Here is a 14,987-nt window from a genome sequence, read left to right as displayed (position 1 = left end):
GTTGTGTATTATTTTAAAGGGACAGATATAAGGGGAAAGGAAATGGCTATCCTGTTATCATGCCTGTTATATGTTTCTAAACACCACCAGAACAACATAGGAAGAAGTCAGGCTTCTGTTGTCTTGCACAAGCTGTCTGGTACAGCAATAATTTCTCTCTCTCTGGTGTGTGTGTGTTGCAGCAGCTTCCTTAGAGGAATAGCTTTCCTGGGCCAGGACTGTTTGCGTATGTGCACACCCTGCCTTTCCCAGTTCTGTTCTGGTTGTTTGAGTCATGGACAGACAGCGCCTCATGTAACGAAGAGTCAGTGGGGATGCATGCACTAGCATGGGAGCATCCATCCCTGGAAAGAGATCCTTGCGCAACTGGCCATAAATAATAACTAGACTTGCCCAGTCAACTAGCCGTAACAATTGGACAAGCATTTAAAATGGGAGTGTGATGTTTATACTGGGAAAGAAGGCTTCCATTGGGAATTTCCCTCCTAATACACTGATAGGAAATGTATTAAAGAGACAACTGGTGTTTAAAAATATTCTTTCTCTTCACATATTCTGCATTAAAAAGTATTATTCCATTGACTGCTCTATAGGTCACCAAGCCCAGCATGGACCATCCATCCCTGGAAAGAGAAACTTGCACAGTTGCAACTGGCCATAAATAATAACTAGAATTGCCCAGTCAACTAGCCGTAACAATTGGACAAGCGGTTAAAACGGGAGTGTGCTGTTTACACTGGGAAAGAAGGCTTCCATTGGGAATTTCCTTCTTTTTGTCTAATACACTGATGAGAAATGTATTAAAAAGAGACAACTGGTGTTTAAAAATATTCTTTCTCTTCACACATTCTGCATTGAAAGTATTATTCCACTGTCTGCTTGGTAGCTCAGCAAGCCCACGATGCCCGGCTTGGTCTATCCCCGACTGAGACGACAGAAAGGGAGACGCTGACAGCTCCTACGCCGCACAACACAGCTGTACAAAGGAGAGCAATTAGGACGAGTCACGTGAGCCTCTAGGAATGCGATGCATGCGTGGAAAGAAGGAGAGGAGGACCCCGGGAGGCTTTTCTGCTCTCCCCGCGCGCCTCTTCGGCGGAGAGACTGGCAGCCCAAGGAGCCAACGGGATAGCGGGATTATCTCCTAACCCTCCAATCACATGGAGCTTTAGGGCCTGGGCTACGTCCTCGCTGGGCTAGTAAGAAATGCTGTGCATCTATGTTTCCAAGGGGCGGTGAAGCCTGCATCAGTAGCCGAGGAGGCAGCGGGAGCCGCCGCCGCCGCCGCCGCCGCCGCTGCCGCTGAAGCACAAAGGTGAAATTCAACGTTGGGTTCTTCGAGGAATAAAAAGCGTGTTTGCTTGATGGTAAGGACGCGCTGCTTGGGCGCATCTTGCAGGGGGAGTGGGGTGGGGTGGGGTGGGGTGGGGTGGGGGGAGCTGCTGGAGGAGAAAGTTTAGTGACGTGTCTGGAGGGCTCAGTCTGAACAGTTCTGCCCAGGCGCCGATTGCATCCTTGGCAGGCAGATGCCCAGGGAGTTTCATCAGCAGTCGCTGTGTATGGATGTGGTTTCTTCCCTCCTGCAAGGGGAGGAAAAAAGTTAAGGTTTGTTCCCTTCGTAACCTCCTCCCTGATCTGTTCGTTCTCTCTTTGTTATTTTTCCCTGTGTGTAGCAATGATTCATAGACAGTGAGTGGGTGTGTAGGCACTTTTGGATTCAGAAATTGGTGGTGTCATGGTAAAAAAATGCATATAAGCGCACAGTACAGATGTCAGAGCGATAGAGCTTCATGGTATTTTGTTTGCTCAGCAGTTTTCTCCAGAAATGGACCAAGAAGAAAACCTGTTTTCTTAGCTGTGCTTTAGTTGTTTGACTGTTGAATTAAAATATTTGTTCCTAAGCTTTGAAGTTTAGGATTTTTTTTTAATTTAGTAAGCAAAATCAAGTTTTTAAGCTTCAGTTCCAAGTACAGTTCCTTCAGTGTGTAAATACTTCTGAATTGTACTGTATTCAGGGAGAATCCGTTTGCCCGCCACTCTGTACAGGTGTCACAGCACTTTGTGGACAGATTCTCTGAGCGCCCAACAGTGCACAAATCACCCCCAAGCGCCCCCAAGCACGTTTTCTCCCCTTGGCAGCAAGTATGACTGCAATATAGATCTACAGCAACATGTTTATTATTGCCCAGCTGTGGTAGGGAGGTCCCTATTTCTTTTAAAAAAAATTTCATGTGTTGCACATGAGCAGCCATGCAGGTGCAGCTGGGTGAATTGTGGGACAATTCTGTATGCCTGCACAGCTACATGTGTGTTGCAGGTGACTTTAAAAAAGGCGAAACATCTCTATGCAAAGGCTCGAAAGCAACCCCAGTTGTTTCCATGGGCTCCAGTTGCTGTCTGAATGGGTGAAGGGCACACATGCAAATGGGAAAAAGGAAAGCCGGTTCCTTTATAATGACTGCAACCCGTTATACAAATGATGTGCGGAATCCATCTATGACTCACCTGAGAGCCTGATCCCTGGATTGAAGGGTATTGATTTAGGATAATTGTATTATTTTTGACAGTAGTCAGAAAGAGGGGTCTTCAAACTATGGCCCTCCAGATGTTCATAGACTACAGTTCCCATGAGCCCTATCGCTTGGCCATGCTGGCAGGGGCTGATGGGAATTGTAATTCATGAACATCCGGAGGGCCATAGTTTGAAGACCCCTGTCTAAGATTGTTGTCTATTCACAGTGTAAATTCCGTGCCATAAATCCTAAAGTTTGAGTAGCTCATGTGTCATTCCATTTGCATCTTGATCCAAATAACTGGAGGACCTGCATGTACATTAATCCTTACCATAGAGTAGACTAGATATTTGGATATATGGTTGAAACTTTGAAAGAGAGAAGGTTTTTTTTTATCAGCCTAATAAATTCATGTCTGTGACAGGGTATGAACTAGGGTTGTTCTGATACACTGCTCAGTAACTAAGTGTTACACAATTTCTGTAGACTACATTAATAGTTTTAATACTATATACATATAAAACTTGGAAAATTTACATTATGAAGGGTCATGTGTATATTTCAGAATCAGGTTAGTAGTATAAAACACTAACAAAATGCTTCTTTGTAGCTTGTTGAAGCACATATCTTTTTGAGGAACAAGACCGTAGATAAACTCTGGTTTGCATGGTTGAAAATGGAAAGGGTTCTAATCCTGTTTGTTCATATAGCATCTTCATGATACTATGTTAAAATACCATCTGACTAACCCCATTTTATTTCACCATTCAAAATTGTTGAGAAACTGCCAGAATGATAATTATATAATTAACCAGCTTGAAAAGAAAAGCAACCTTTGTACGGAAGATATCTACTGAGAGAGAATTAGTTACTCAGAGGAATCCAGGGCTTAAAATTCTAGCTGGGCAGAGTTTCAGTGATTTATCTAATATTTGATGCAAACACCATACCGTCCAAGTTGAAGTTCAGGCTGGGAAAGGTGCTCCTCTCGAATGGTATGTGCTTCTGTTACTTGGCTAGAACAACTGATGTGGACAAGTTTGAGTTATTTAAGGTAGCTTGGAATGAATCTTTTCTGGGAAGAACATGAAGCCTGAGGCATACAATATATCATACAGAATGATTCTCTGGTTGAGAATGGGGGGGAGGGGCAAAGGAAAGGCAAAGAGGGACAGTAGAAGTAGTTCTGAATTCTGTGGTTAGGAATGCAATCGTTTGGGAAGATACTAAAGAACATGTTTGAGCTTTTAATCAATGGACACAGAAACTTTTCGGGGAAAATAGCTGGCTGAAGCCAGAGGCGTACCAGGGGTCAATGGCGCCCGGAGACAAATTGTCTCCAGGATGCCCCCCAGGCTCTGCCCCCACTGCCCTCGATCCCGCCCATGTCACCATGGACATGGGCAAGGTCTAGGGTTCCCACCTCCCCCCCACTTCCCCTCCCCCACTTCCCCTGCCAGCTGGGCTCCCAGCCGGCAGCCTGCAGTCTCTTCTGACCTCCCCTCCGGGCAGGCCAGAAGAGAGTGCAGTCCTGGCCTTGGAGACCTGCTTTTATAAGCACTGAGGCCGGGGGGTGGAGTTTGGGGAGCAGGATGGGGGTGGGCAGAAGAGCAGAAATGGTGGGCAGAAGAGACTGCAGGCTGCCAGCTGGGAGCCCAGCCGGTGGAGGGGGAGGGAGGGGGGAGTCCAGGGTGGGGTTGAGGGCGCTTGGAGCAGCAGGACGGGGTTGAGGCACGCAAAACGATGAGATAGCAGGACTTCCTGGTCACGTGGGGGCTGATTTTGTACCCCCCACATGACCAGAAGAGTGGCTCCCGGGGACAAGGGGTACACCTTGTCCCTAGGTAGTCTTGCCACTGACTGAAGCTGCAAGCCTAGAAGTTGGATTTATGGGCATCTTGAAGTTCTGTGCAGCACTAGCGAGAAAGAGTAGATAGTGCTGAAGCTGGGTGTGGTGTCAGGACCAACATATATATAGGTCCAATTGGCCATGCTGGCAGGGGCTGATGGGAATTGTAGTCCATAACATCTGGAGTGCCAAAGGTTCGCCACCACTGATATAGGTGCTATGGATTTTTGTGTTCAGGAGGCTTGGTTGAGGCATTTCTGAACAACTAAGAGTTTTGTTTTGATCTAAAGGTGTACTGGACCATTTATCTGAAGGTGGTATTTGCAGGGAGAACCCTTATGATATACGAATACATTTTAATAGTACAAACACCCCACTGATTTGAAAAGGACTAGTCATGTAATTTAAGAAAAATGATTTTGTAAGATTGGGTTAGAATGTAACTTGTGTCTTTGGAGCTGAACCTCACAGCTTACAGTTCTGGTATACAGATAGATAGGCAATAATGTTGGTTTCTCTATTATATAATGTATTCCAAAAGGGAGAAGAAAATAATTGATATATCCCAGTGACAGTAATATAGATTGAGATATTGACCTGAAGCAAGCACATTTTGAAATTGCTTTCAGTTTTTCATGTATCAGAAACTTGATACATGTGCATTTGAAGTGCCTTTTTATACATACACTCCAATGTAAGAGGGGGTCTGAACACTTTGAGTTGGATCCTTTCCATGTATCCAAGAATATCCACCACAGAATAAATTTTGCTGACTCCTCCTTTCTGTGGCAGCCCAAAATCCTTTTTTTCCCTGGGGAAATAGGATGGGGAGGGGCATTTGGTCTGCTGTGGGAGAGAGAAGTAGAGAAATCATGCTCTGTGGACAGAAGTCCTTGCACCCACATAAACATTCATCTGATCTGAACCACTGATTGATACATTTGCAATATTTACATATTGACATGATCATAGCCGTACAGCTTTTAGCATTGACAGTATTCTTAGAGGAACTTCGAAAGTTAGGCCATGGTGATGGGAAGACAGGCCCTAGAGCATGTGAATTGTCTCAGTGCTTGGCAGGTTAAGATCTGATATTAGGTTGCAGCTACAGCCTTGTTTCTGACATCTTTTTAATATATTTCTAACTACTGCAATGATTCTTAAATGTCTTGGTGTCCGGAGCAGCTGCTTCATGCGCTGGAATCTTAAGGCCCACCATTCAGCTTCTAGTAATAATAAAATGGTGTCCCAGAGGGGTTGCTACTTGTTGCTGTCTTCACTGGAAACCCCCACAACACATTAAAGAGAAACAGAATTCTCCCTCTGCTTTCTGCTTTGGTGCAGTCTCTCTACCATCTGTTCCCACCTTCCACTCTGGCCACTGTCTTACTTTCTCCCACATTCCTCTTCCCAGTGTCACTTTCCCCCGTGTCCTGGACTCATGTCGCTCCTGGGCTGATTTGAAATCTGCACCTGAGGAACTGACAATGGGGCTGGAATTCTTCCTGGCGTGTGATCAGATGGCAGAGATTGACAGGTGCTGCTACCCAGTTCCAGATTCTGCAAGGAAGCTACTGTTCCCAGCTCATTGATCACCCAAAGGACTTAGAGCAGACCACTTCATTATACTATACAGAAATACATAATGATGCTAAATGATTATCATTAACTAGATCATTGGAAGAAATAAGTTTCTTATGGGTTTTTTGTATCTCATATTTCTTGATCCTTTAAAACTAGAGACTCCGGGTTTGAACTGGGAACTGCAAAGCAGATGTTCTGCCACTGAGCCAAGTCTTTCCCTTCTTCATTTGGTATAAACAGCTTTCCCCAGCCAACATATCTTTATCTGAGCTAGTTCTGTTCTCATCAAATCAAAGCAGTTTCAGGTATTCTCTAGTCTTTGTGTGTCACAAGGTCCTGTTTGGCTGCCTTGTGCAAAGAGAGTGATGGATATATTATTTGTCCTCTTATGTGAGATTTTATTCTGTTCACTTTCCTTTTTGTGTGACTTCTATAAGTCAATTAATGCTGTATTCTGTCTGCAGGTTTATTAGTGAAGCTGTGTTTTGTGTGTTGCAGTGATTATTTGCAATATGCGCAATATGGAGTTCTGTTGTCTTACTCATACCAAAAATATATACATTTATACGCAGTTTATCTGCCTCTGTACGCACACAAGCAGAGCCTTGTTTCTCTGGCAGAAGGCGAAGCTTGTTTTGAATAATCATGGATTCATATAGCTGGAAGGGACTGCAAGGTCATCTAGTATAATCCCATGCCCATAGGCAGGGCTTTTCCTTCACTAACTTCAACCTTCACAATCTTGATTGCATTGTGTCCCGCAAGCAGAAAGCAAAAAAGCAGGTGCGCTGCTGCTCTGAATGTATTAAAATTATAGATGTTGTCTCTTGGCACAGAACTGACACCTTAATAGAAAAACTGAAACATCTCCTTTCTTCAGCTTTGTGTGGGGCATATGTTCATGAAAAATCCTATGCAGCAGGAATCTAAAAGAAGACTGAAATCCAGGACACTTACTTCCTATTTCCTTCACTATGTCTGCAAGGCATTTCAGTTTGGTATCCATTATGTTCAAGGGCATTGATATAAGGCAAAATGATATCCCTTTATCTCTTCTCTCATGTTTTCATTTTTATTTGATTTTTAGTTGCACATATTTTTAAACATATTTGCTTATTTGACCTTCCTTCTCCCCCCTGTAGTAGAGTACTTCTTGCTCATTCATAATTAAAAAGTTGGCACAAGGACAATGTAGCTTTAGGATTTTGCGGTTGAGTACCTTCTCCATCCTAAGCAGAGGAGGAAAATGAGGACAACCAATCCACAAATTAGGCAGAAGTATGTAGCCCCATAATATTGTAAATGAACATTTCTTGAAGGCAGATGTTTCTCAATGAGGTTCCTTTAGAAGCATATATGATCGAATTTGACACTTCTGTGTCCTGTTTAAAAAAACTATTAATGGGCGAAGCTAGTTGTTCATACAAGTTAATGCTGGTTTTACATTCAGATTAAGATCTAATTTAAAACTAAGCGCTTTTTAGTCTGATGTGTGAAGCAGCCATGGGCAATAAGACATTCATGTGAATCTGTAGGAAACACTTGTCATGTTGGAAATAACAAATGTACATTATGATGAAGTAAAATGTGCAGATTTTACATGTCTGTGCATAGGAAAATAGATCTGTATTATATATTGAATGGCTTTCTAAAAAGTGGCAGCAATGAGTGATGTCCAGACATTAGCCATCTATCGGAATAGTAAAAGCTTAATGTAATGTGTGGGTGAGCAGTTAACCAGTGCAACACTGTCCCAGTTGTATAATAGTGAATAGAAGTCTTCTGTTTAGAAAATCTGTTTCAGTTATTCATTGTACTCTTTAAAAAGCACCCCGTTTTTGAGACAAACCCCCAGAATACGCTAGAACACCTTTCAGGGTTAAGAATTTTCCCTGCTTTCTGTTACAGAAATATAATAAAGGGGAATATAAAGAGTGACTTTCCAGAAATGATTTGTGCTTTTCATATTTTTAAAATGTTTGTAATATATTAAAAATCTAATTAACAAAATACCACCAACAATTGCACATATTAATTTGTATACAAAGACACATGTACCCAAAGACAGTTCTTTAAAATTATTGATCCTGTGTGGAAGTACATATATTTCCTTAGCAAGCAAACATATCAGCTGGTTGCTTTGACAAGCAGAGTATATTTGTTTGCAGCGAGGTAGATCCTACTAACTTGGGAAGCATTATCCAATACTTTGGCCATCCAAATGGGCATTCACTGGCAAATTATCAGTTTAGGAACAAGATATGTGTTTTGTGCTCTCTCTTCACATGCAAAAACACTGAGCACAATCATATGAAACTTTCTTATGGTGGGTTAGATCACTAGATCACTAGATTACTTATGGTGGGTTAGATCACCATCACTTATGGTGGGTTAGATCACTAACAACTGGTCCCTCTAAGACTGCCAGCCTCCAGGTGGGGCATAGAGATCTCCCACAATTACAACTGATCTCAACTACAGAGATCAATTTCCTTGGAGAAAATGGTTGAACTCTATATATCATTAAATTTCACTGCAGTCCCTCCCCTTGCCTAACCCCACCCTTCTCCAGCTGTACCCCAAAATTCTCCAGGATTTTTCCAACCTGGAGCTGGCAAGCCTAATTGTGACTCTCCTGGGGTAGAGATTTTTTTCACATAAACTACTCTCTGTTAAAAATTAGAGATACTAGTGATTGAATGATAATTTTCCACATGTGTAGCAGATGTTCTACCACTGAGCCAAAGCCTCTTTTTAGATTAATTGGCTGGTGGCTAAACCTGCGGTATTATTATGCCTATTTGGACGCAAAAGCCATTGAGCAAAGTGAAATTTGCTTTTGAGTAAATCTGCACATAGTTGGGCTACAAGACTCCTCAATGTTCTAGAACAGGGGTCTGCAACCTGTGGCTCTCCAGATGTTCATGGACTACAAATCCCAACTGGCCATGCTGGCATCGGCTGATGGGAATTGTAGTCCATGAACATCTGGAGAGCCACAGGTTGCAGACCCCTGTTCTAGAAGCTGTGCTGATGGATAATAGGCAAATCAGTGAGCAGCACAATCCAGATGTGGGAGACTCTACCACAGTCAGGGGCAGCACAATGAAGGCGTCACCACGCCACCTTCAAAGGAGCATTGTATGGCTCAGGGAGGAGGGACATTTGAAAAACCCTCCTGCCACCAGAATATTCCCACTGGGGAAACAGGCGAACACCACTCTTTTGCATAGCATAAGTCTGTGGCTGTGGAGAAGGGTGTTCCTGGGCAGGAAGCCTGGTAGAAGCTGAGACTGCCCCCAGCCCATCACCGACCCCCTGTGCTGGCATACTCCTGGACACCGCACTGCCTCCAAGCACAGGGCTCTTCTGGATCTGGGAGCCAGGGAGCTGTGTAATGCGCGGCTACATGCTTATTTGCTCTCCTCACTAGCATTGGTGTCCCTTATGCTAGTGGGGCAGGCAAATGCATTGGTGTAAACTTGCACTGCTCCCAAAGCCCATTCTGCTCCTCTCAATTTGGATTGGGCCTTGAGGTAGTATATGTACAGTGCAATCTTATGCAGAGCTACTCAGGTTCAAGTTCATTGATTTCATAGTTCAGTTGGTTATAAAGTATAAAATAGATTACATGTATTACCTCTTTAAATTATCCTAGTGAGATGCAGGAGGATGGCTTTTGCATCTTGATACCTGTGATAAGTTGCTTGTTCCTGGGTCCAGTAGATAGTCCACAGGCAGGGTTACCAATAGGCCTAGTGAAAAATGTCCTGCCCCTTTAGTAGGTAAATAACATCACCACATAAATAATATTTCATTAAGACTCTTTTAAAGGGGCAGGACATTTTTCTCCAGGCAGTTGCCAGCCCCACCCATGGCAATACAGACAGTATTTATCTAACGTAATCTTTGGTCAGATATATTTGCCACGGATCGTTTTTTTTGGAAACTCGCCATTAATTCAGTATGCTTTTCAGTTGCCTCTGATGCAGATCCAAAAGATTATACCTGTAGGCTCTTAACATGTTTGCGTTAATATTTAAGATGTCAACAAGTTTATCTTTAGTTTGAAAGTTTATGATACCAAAATCTGGTTGCTTGATGTGACAAGTGTTGGCATGGTGTGCTAGAAGCCAATTGCTACAGCAGAAACAGGGCAACGGGTTATTGAATTGGGTTGATATACTTAATTAATGAATATGCTAAATTAATGAACCTTTTAAACATTATGGCAGCCACACACTTGGTGAATGGGAATGCAGTGGGAAGGGTGAATGACACAGCTTTTTGTAAGGACATGGCAAAAGCAATTTTTTTTCAATTGCCCTATCCATTGCAGCCCCCACAGCTTTCTCAATGCCCTTTTGACCCTCAAAAGAGCAGTTGTGGTATTTCAAATAGCTAAAATAAGTTGGAATTGTATGAGGTCCAATCCACAGTTGTTTGAATCCAAGACAGGACCCCACCACTTTATGGGTCTTTTAAAAAGTTAGTTGGTGTTTGTGTAAGAAAGGAATTCTTACATTGGAATACATATTCAGACAGGCAAAAAAGAACAGAAATAACAAGAAGATGTATGTTCTCTGCAGTAGCCCCCCATTCATATTATAGTGAGATCAAGACTGTGGGAGTAGCGCAAGAATTTAAAATGCAGTTGGGATACATTTTGTCTGCTTATTCAGAAAAGACCTTTTTAATATCCTCTTTGTAGCACACAAATGTTCTCTGAACATCCTTGCACACAGCACAAGTGGTTCTTTCTTTTCTCTGCAATGTGTTCAACTTCAGAGATGCTAAATAAAAAAACCTTTCAGCATAGATTTCATGTGTCCTGTCTCATAGGAAATAACGTAAGTTGTACATGTACAGGCTCAATTTATTTCCTGTGCTGTTCCATAGGAACTGAATACATAGTTGCCACAAGAATGGTATTAATATATTTTTAATTGGATTATATCTTGTTTTCCACTAGTGCAAGAGCAGTTCTGCATTGCAGTCCTCTCATTGCCCCCCAACTCTGGTATCGGAGCGTGGGGGGGGGGGTGTCCCACTGAATTTCAGGGGGAAGTGTTTATAATAGGATGCAATGGACTGTATCAGGAGGGAGAGGCTGGAATGTATTGTATTTTTTATTTTTAATCCAATCCAAATTGCAATTCAGATCTAAAACAAGCTTGCTCAGAATGATAGTCCACATCAATCTTTGTTTTTTTGTCACATTTCCGATAATTTACAAAGCCTATGTGTATACCACTCACTGCAAACATGTGTCTGCACATGGGAACATATAGTATGTATGTATATAGAGAGTATACTTTTTCACAGGGCTACTGTGACTTTCTGAAAAGTAAGCATACCAAAATAGCTGTGTGCTTATTAAATAGTTCAGGGGCTCCCAATGTGTTTTGAGTCTATGGGCACATTTGAAATTTTGATGTGGTATGGTGGACATTACAAAATGGCTGCCACAGGAGGGGGCAGCCACAAAATGATTGCCACAGCTTAACTTCAGTAACACAGTTTAACTTCAATAACACAGTCCAGATCCTTGTGCTGTGGTGGTAGCTGCTGCCAAAGAACATTTTAAAAAATCTGTACAGCCCAAATGGTATGCATATATTGTGCTTACTACTGGTTTTTCCTACAAGAAAAAGATAACTAGCAGTGGTGTACCACCTATACAGACGTAGGGTATTTCATGTCCCCAGGCACATGCCTTTTGGTGATGAGAGGGAATTTTGGGCACTGGCCGGGTCCCAGCACCTGGCCTCTCCTGCGGTGTGGGGACCCAGCCGACACCCAGCAGCTCTCCCCATGCCATGGCGCTGCTCGCCAGTGACCAAGGCCAGGCCCAGCCACACAGCTGGGGGGCCTGTTGCATTGGCGTGACTGCCCAGCCTCATGCACTGGCACTATGCCCGGTGGAGGAGAGGCCTTGCATACAGTGGAAGAGGCCAGGTGCACTGGCATGATCCCCCAGCAGGGGAGAGGCCACGCAGCCAGGAGGCATCTCGTGCCGGTGCGATCCCCTGGCAGGGGAGAGGCCTCATGCGCCATGGGAGAGGCTGGGTGTGCCGGTGAGGGGGCACTGTGTATTTGCTGCAGTGCCCTGCCCCCGTCTCCCTGCAGGCCGGCTTCTGCCCACCCCAGAGCTTGGGGAGGGCAGGAGGCAGCTGCAGGGTGGCAGCGTGGCCCAGACGGGCTCAGTAGCAGAAGGCCAGCCCAGGAGCCGGCCACTAGCCCCACCCCTGAGCCCCCCTGAGCACATGGTGGGGGGAATATGTGAATCATTTCTACCTCAATTTCTTGTCCTACTGAGGTACATACAAGGGAAAAGCTGTCTTTCAAAATTGATTCATTATGAAACAGAGCCCCCCCCCCGAGCACAGGGTGAGGGGTTGGGGGGCACCTGCAGCAGGTGTTGTCCCTGGGCACCATTTCCCCCCGATATGCCTCTGATAACTAGGAATATCATTACATGAAATGTCGTTCTCACAAATTTGATAGCCCACACAATTATAAAAAGTCAAGACGATGTTTTTAGCTCAGTAATATCAAGTGTTGATAATACTGTAGAAGAGAATCTTGCATTCTCCACTCTCATCCCTATAAGGAAGTTTTGAGAGAAATGTTGGAGATACACCCAGTCATCTCCTATAATTGAAAACTGTTGGGCAGTGAGTTGCAATGTGTAAAGGGTTCTATGGCGCAAGAGCATGAACATATAAAACAAGCAGGCTGTTAAGTGTTGCTGTTTTATTGATATGTGAATAATTTCTACCTCAGTTTCTTGTCCTACTGAGGTACATACAAGGGAAAAGCTGACTTTCAATATTGATTCATTATGAAACAGAACCAGTTTTCTTGTATCTAAAACTGACATTCTGATATTGATCAAGAACTTGGGAAGCATGGCAAAACTGGAACAGTTATTCTTTAATATTTTCCAAGACTGATGAAAAACTGCTTGCAGTGAGGTTACAAGTGATTTTTGTCACAAAGGTGAGAAAGAAAATGAATGCATTGTGTATTAACAAATGCATTATTTTCCAGGTTTCATATGGACATTTTACTTTCCCATTTCTTTGTTCACTGTTAGGATTTAATTTGAAGCTGCACTTTTGAGAACAGAGTCAGATTAATGGTCAGTCAAGCTCAGTATAGTGAGTTCTGACAGACAAAAGCTCTCTGGGGTCACAGGTAAAGGTCTCTCCTACTATCTGATTCTTTTAACCAGAGATGTCAGGATTTGGGCCTAGGATCTTATACTTGTGAAGCAGAAGCTCTATCACTGAACCACAACTCTTCCTGGTTCACTTGGGCATGGATAAAACATTTTTAAAATTTATTTATTTTATTGCACTTATACACTGCTTGTTTCCAGTCATATCTCGAGCAAAACTTAGATTGTTGCAATGAAATTACAAAAAATTATGTTTTCTCTTGTGCTTTTTCAACTTAAAAAGCAGCTCCTTCTGGGATAAGTTCATATTTTGTTGAAATACTGGTTGTCTCACCCATGTACAAAATGCTGAGCTCTTTGGAGAAACCACAAACTATAATGCGAGGAATGAAATCTTGTAAACCTGCCAGTAAACGCAGTGCCAAAAAAAGGTAGTCACAGCAGACGCGGCAAACTTATGCATGTTCAAGGATTATATCATATATTATTTTTAACTGTTACAGATAGGACAAATTTGAGCATATGTTCTCATAATTTCAGATCTCTCCTCTGCAATCATTTTGCTGTGAGGCAGCAAATGTATGATATTCTTATTACTTCTGTGGTGCTTACCTTTTGAAATGTTTTGTTGCAGGGGCATTTACTGTCTTTACAGCATTTTGTAAAGGACTTTGTACTATGGATACAGAAGAATTCCCTCCCCTACCACCCCCTGAAGGTAATCAGAAGGTTAAAGTTATACTTCTTTTTCATGTGAAATGTAAAATATCACTGAATTTTGTTTTGTTTTTAGTTCTTTCCTGATTTGTTCCCTTGGGGTTGGTTGGGAGGAGTTCAGCTATTTTATTAACATTTTGGATGATAAAAGGTTTTTATCTGTTTGTTTTTATTAAAATTTGACTCATCTGTTTTCTTGTGCTTTGGCATAAGAGACACTTTAGGCTGTGTGTGTTTAATAGGATGAGATTCTACCCGGTGATTTCATTCATTGGCAGCAGTTTGTTATAGAGGAAGCATCATTTCTAATAGTTTTTTCCAATTATTAAATATCGTGCCTGAAATATTTTTATTTATTTACGTATTTATTTTATTTTACTTCTATCCCGCCCTATCCCCGCAGGGCTCAGGGTGGGTCACAACATAAAATTGCAGTCATTAAAACATAAAATCTAAAATACAAACATTAAAACAGTGCTACTATAACGCCAAGATTATTCAATGGATGTTAAAAACAGATGGCAAATAAGTAATCCCTTCCACCACCACCTCCCCCCCTCCCCCGAGATCAAAAGAAGATGATCTTACTTCATTCGATCCGGCTGGCTAGATGGAGAAGGCCTGATGGAATAGCCACGTCCCTGCAGAATTGTGACAGGGCTCTGACAGCACTCAGTAGCTTGTTCTACCAGGCCGGAGCCAGAGCTGAAAAACTCTGTCTCTTGTTGAAGCCAGCCAGATATCTCTCAGTCCGGGGATTGTCAAAAGGTTCCCCTCTGACGAACGGAGGGGCCTTTGAGGGCAATATGGGGAGATGCGGTCTCAAAGATTTGTAGGTCCAGCACTGCTTAAGGCATTAAAGGTTAACACCAATACTTTGAAAATGACCCGGAACTCTGTTTTTGTTATCCTGCGATGCAATAAATTTAGAAGGTTAGTAAATGGGTATGTTTTTCAGGGGAGAGGGGTCATTGTGTGAATACAAGAATGCATCTAATATTATTTGTAAAGGAATGTGTCTTATTTTCCATAGTATGGCTGTGTTCTATAATCAATCAAGTAATGGGTGTATGGGATGGGGTAAAATCAGATCTAGAAGAAGCAGAATTGGTTTTTGTAGCCTGCTTTTCTCTACTGTAAG

General features: G+C 42.7%; 1 protein-coding gene across 5 annotated transcripts in view; it reads left to right on the top strand.

The window, feature by feature from the left end:
- The first annotated feature begins 1,190 nt into the window (after positions 1-1,190).
- Positions 1,191-14,987, top strand: part of ARHGEF10 (Rho guanine nucleotide exchange factor 10) — a 119,594-nt gene continuing 105,797 nt past the window's right edge. For all 5 annotated transcript variants that reach the window (XM_048497661.1, XM_048497679.1, XM_048497669.1 and 2 more), the window contains exons 1-2: positions 1,191-1,367; positions 13,764-13,847. In XM_048497661.1, coding sequence (XP_048353618.1) covers positions 13,808-13,847 — 40 coding nt within the window. In that variant the 5' untranslated portion in view covers positions 1,191-1,367; positions 13,764-13,807. The remainder of the gene's footprint in view (positions 1,368-13,763; positions 13,848-14,987) is intronic.

Source organism: Sphaerodactylus townsendi, linkage group LG01 (assembly GCF_021028975.2).
Source record: "Sphaerodactylus townsendi isolate TG3544 linkage group LG01, MPM_Stown_v2.3, whole genome shotgun sequence".
Taxonomy (NCBI): domain Eukaryota; kingdom Metazoa; phylum Chordata; class Lepidosauria; order Squamata; family Sphaerodactylidae; genus Sphaerodactylus; species Sphaerodactylus townsendi.
Note: the sequence above shows the minus strand (reverse complement) of the source record. Positions and strands in the feature narration are given on the sequence as shown.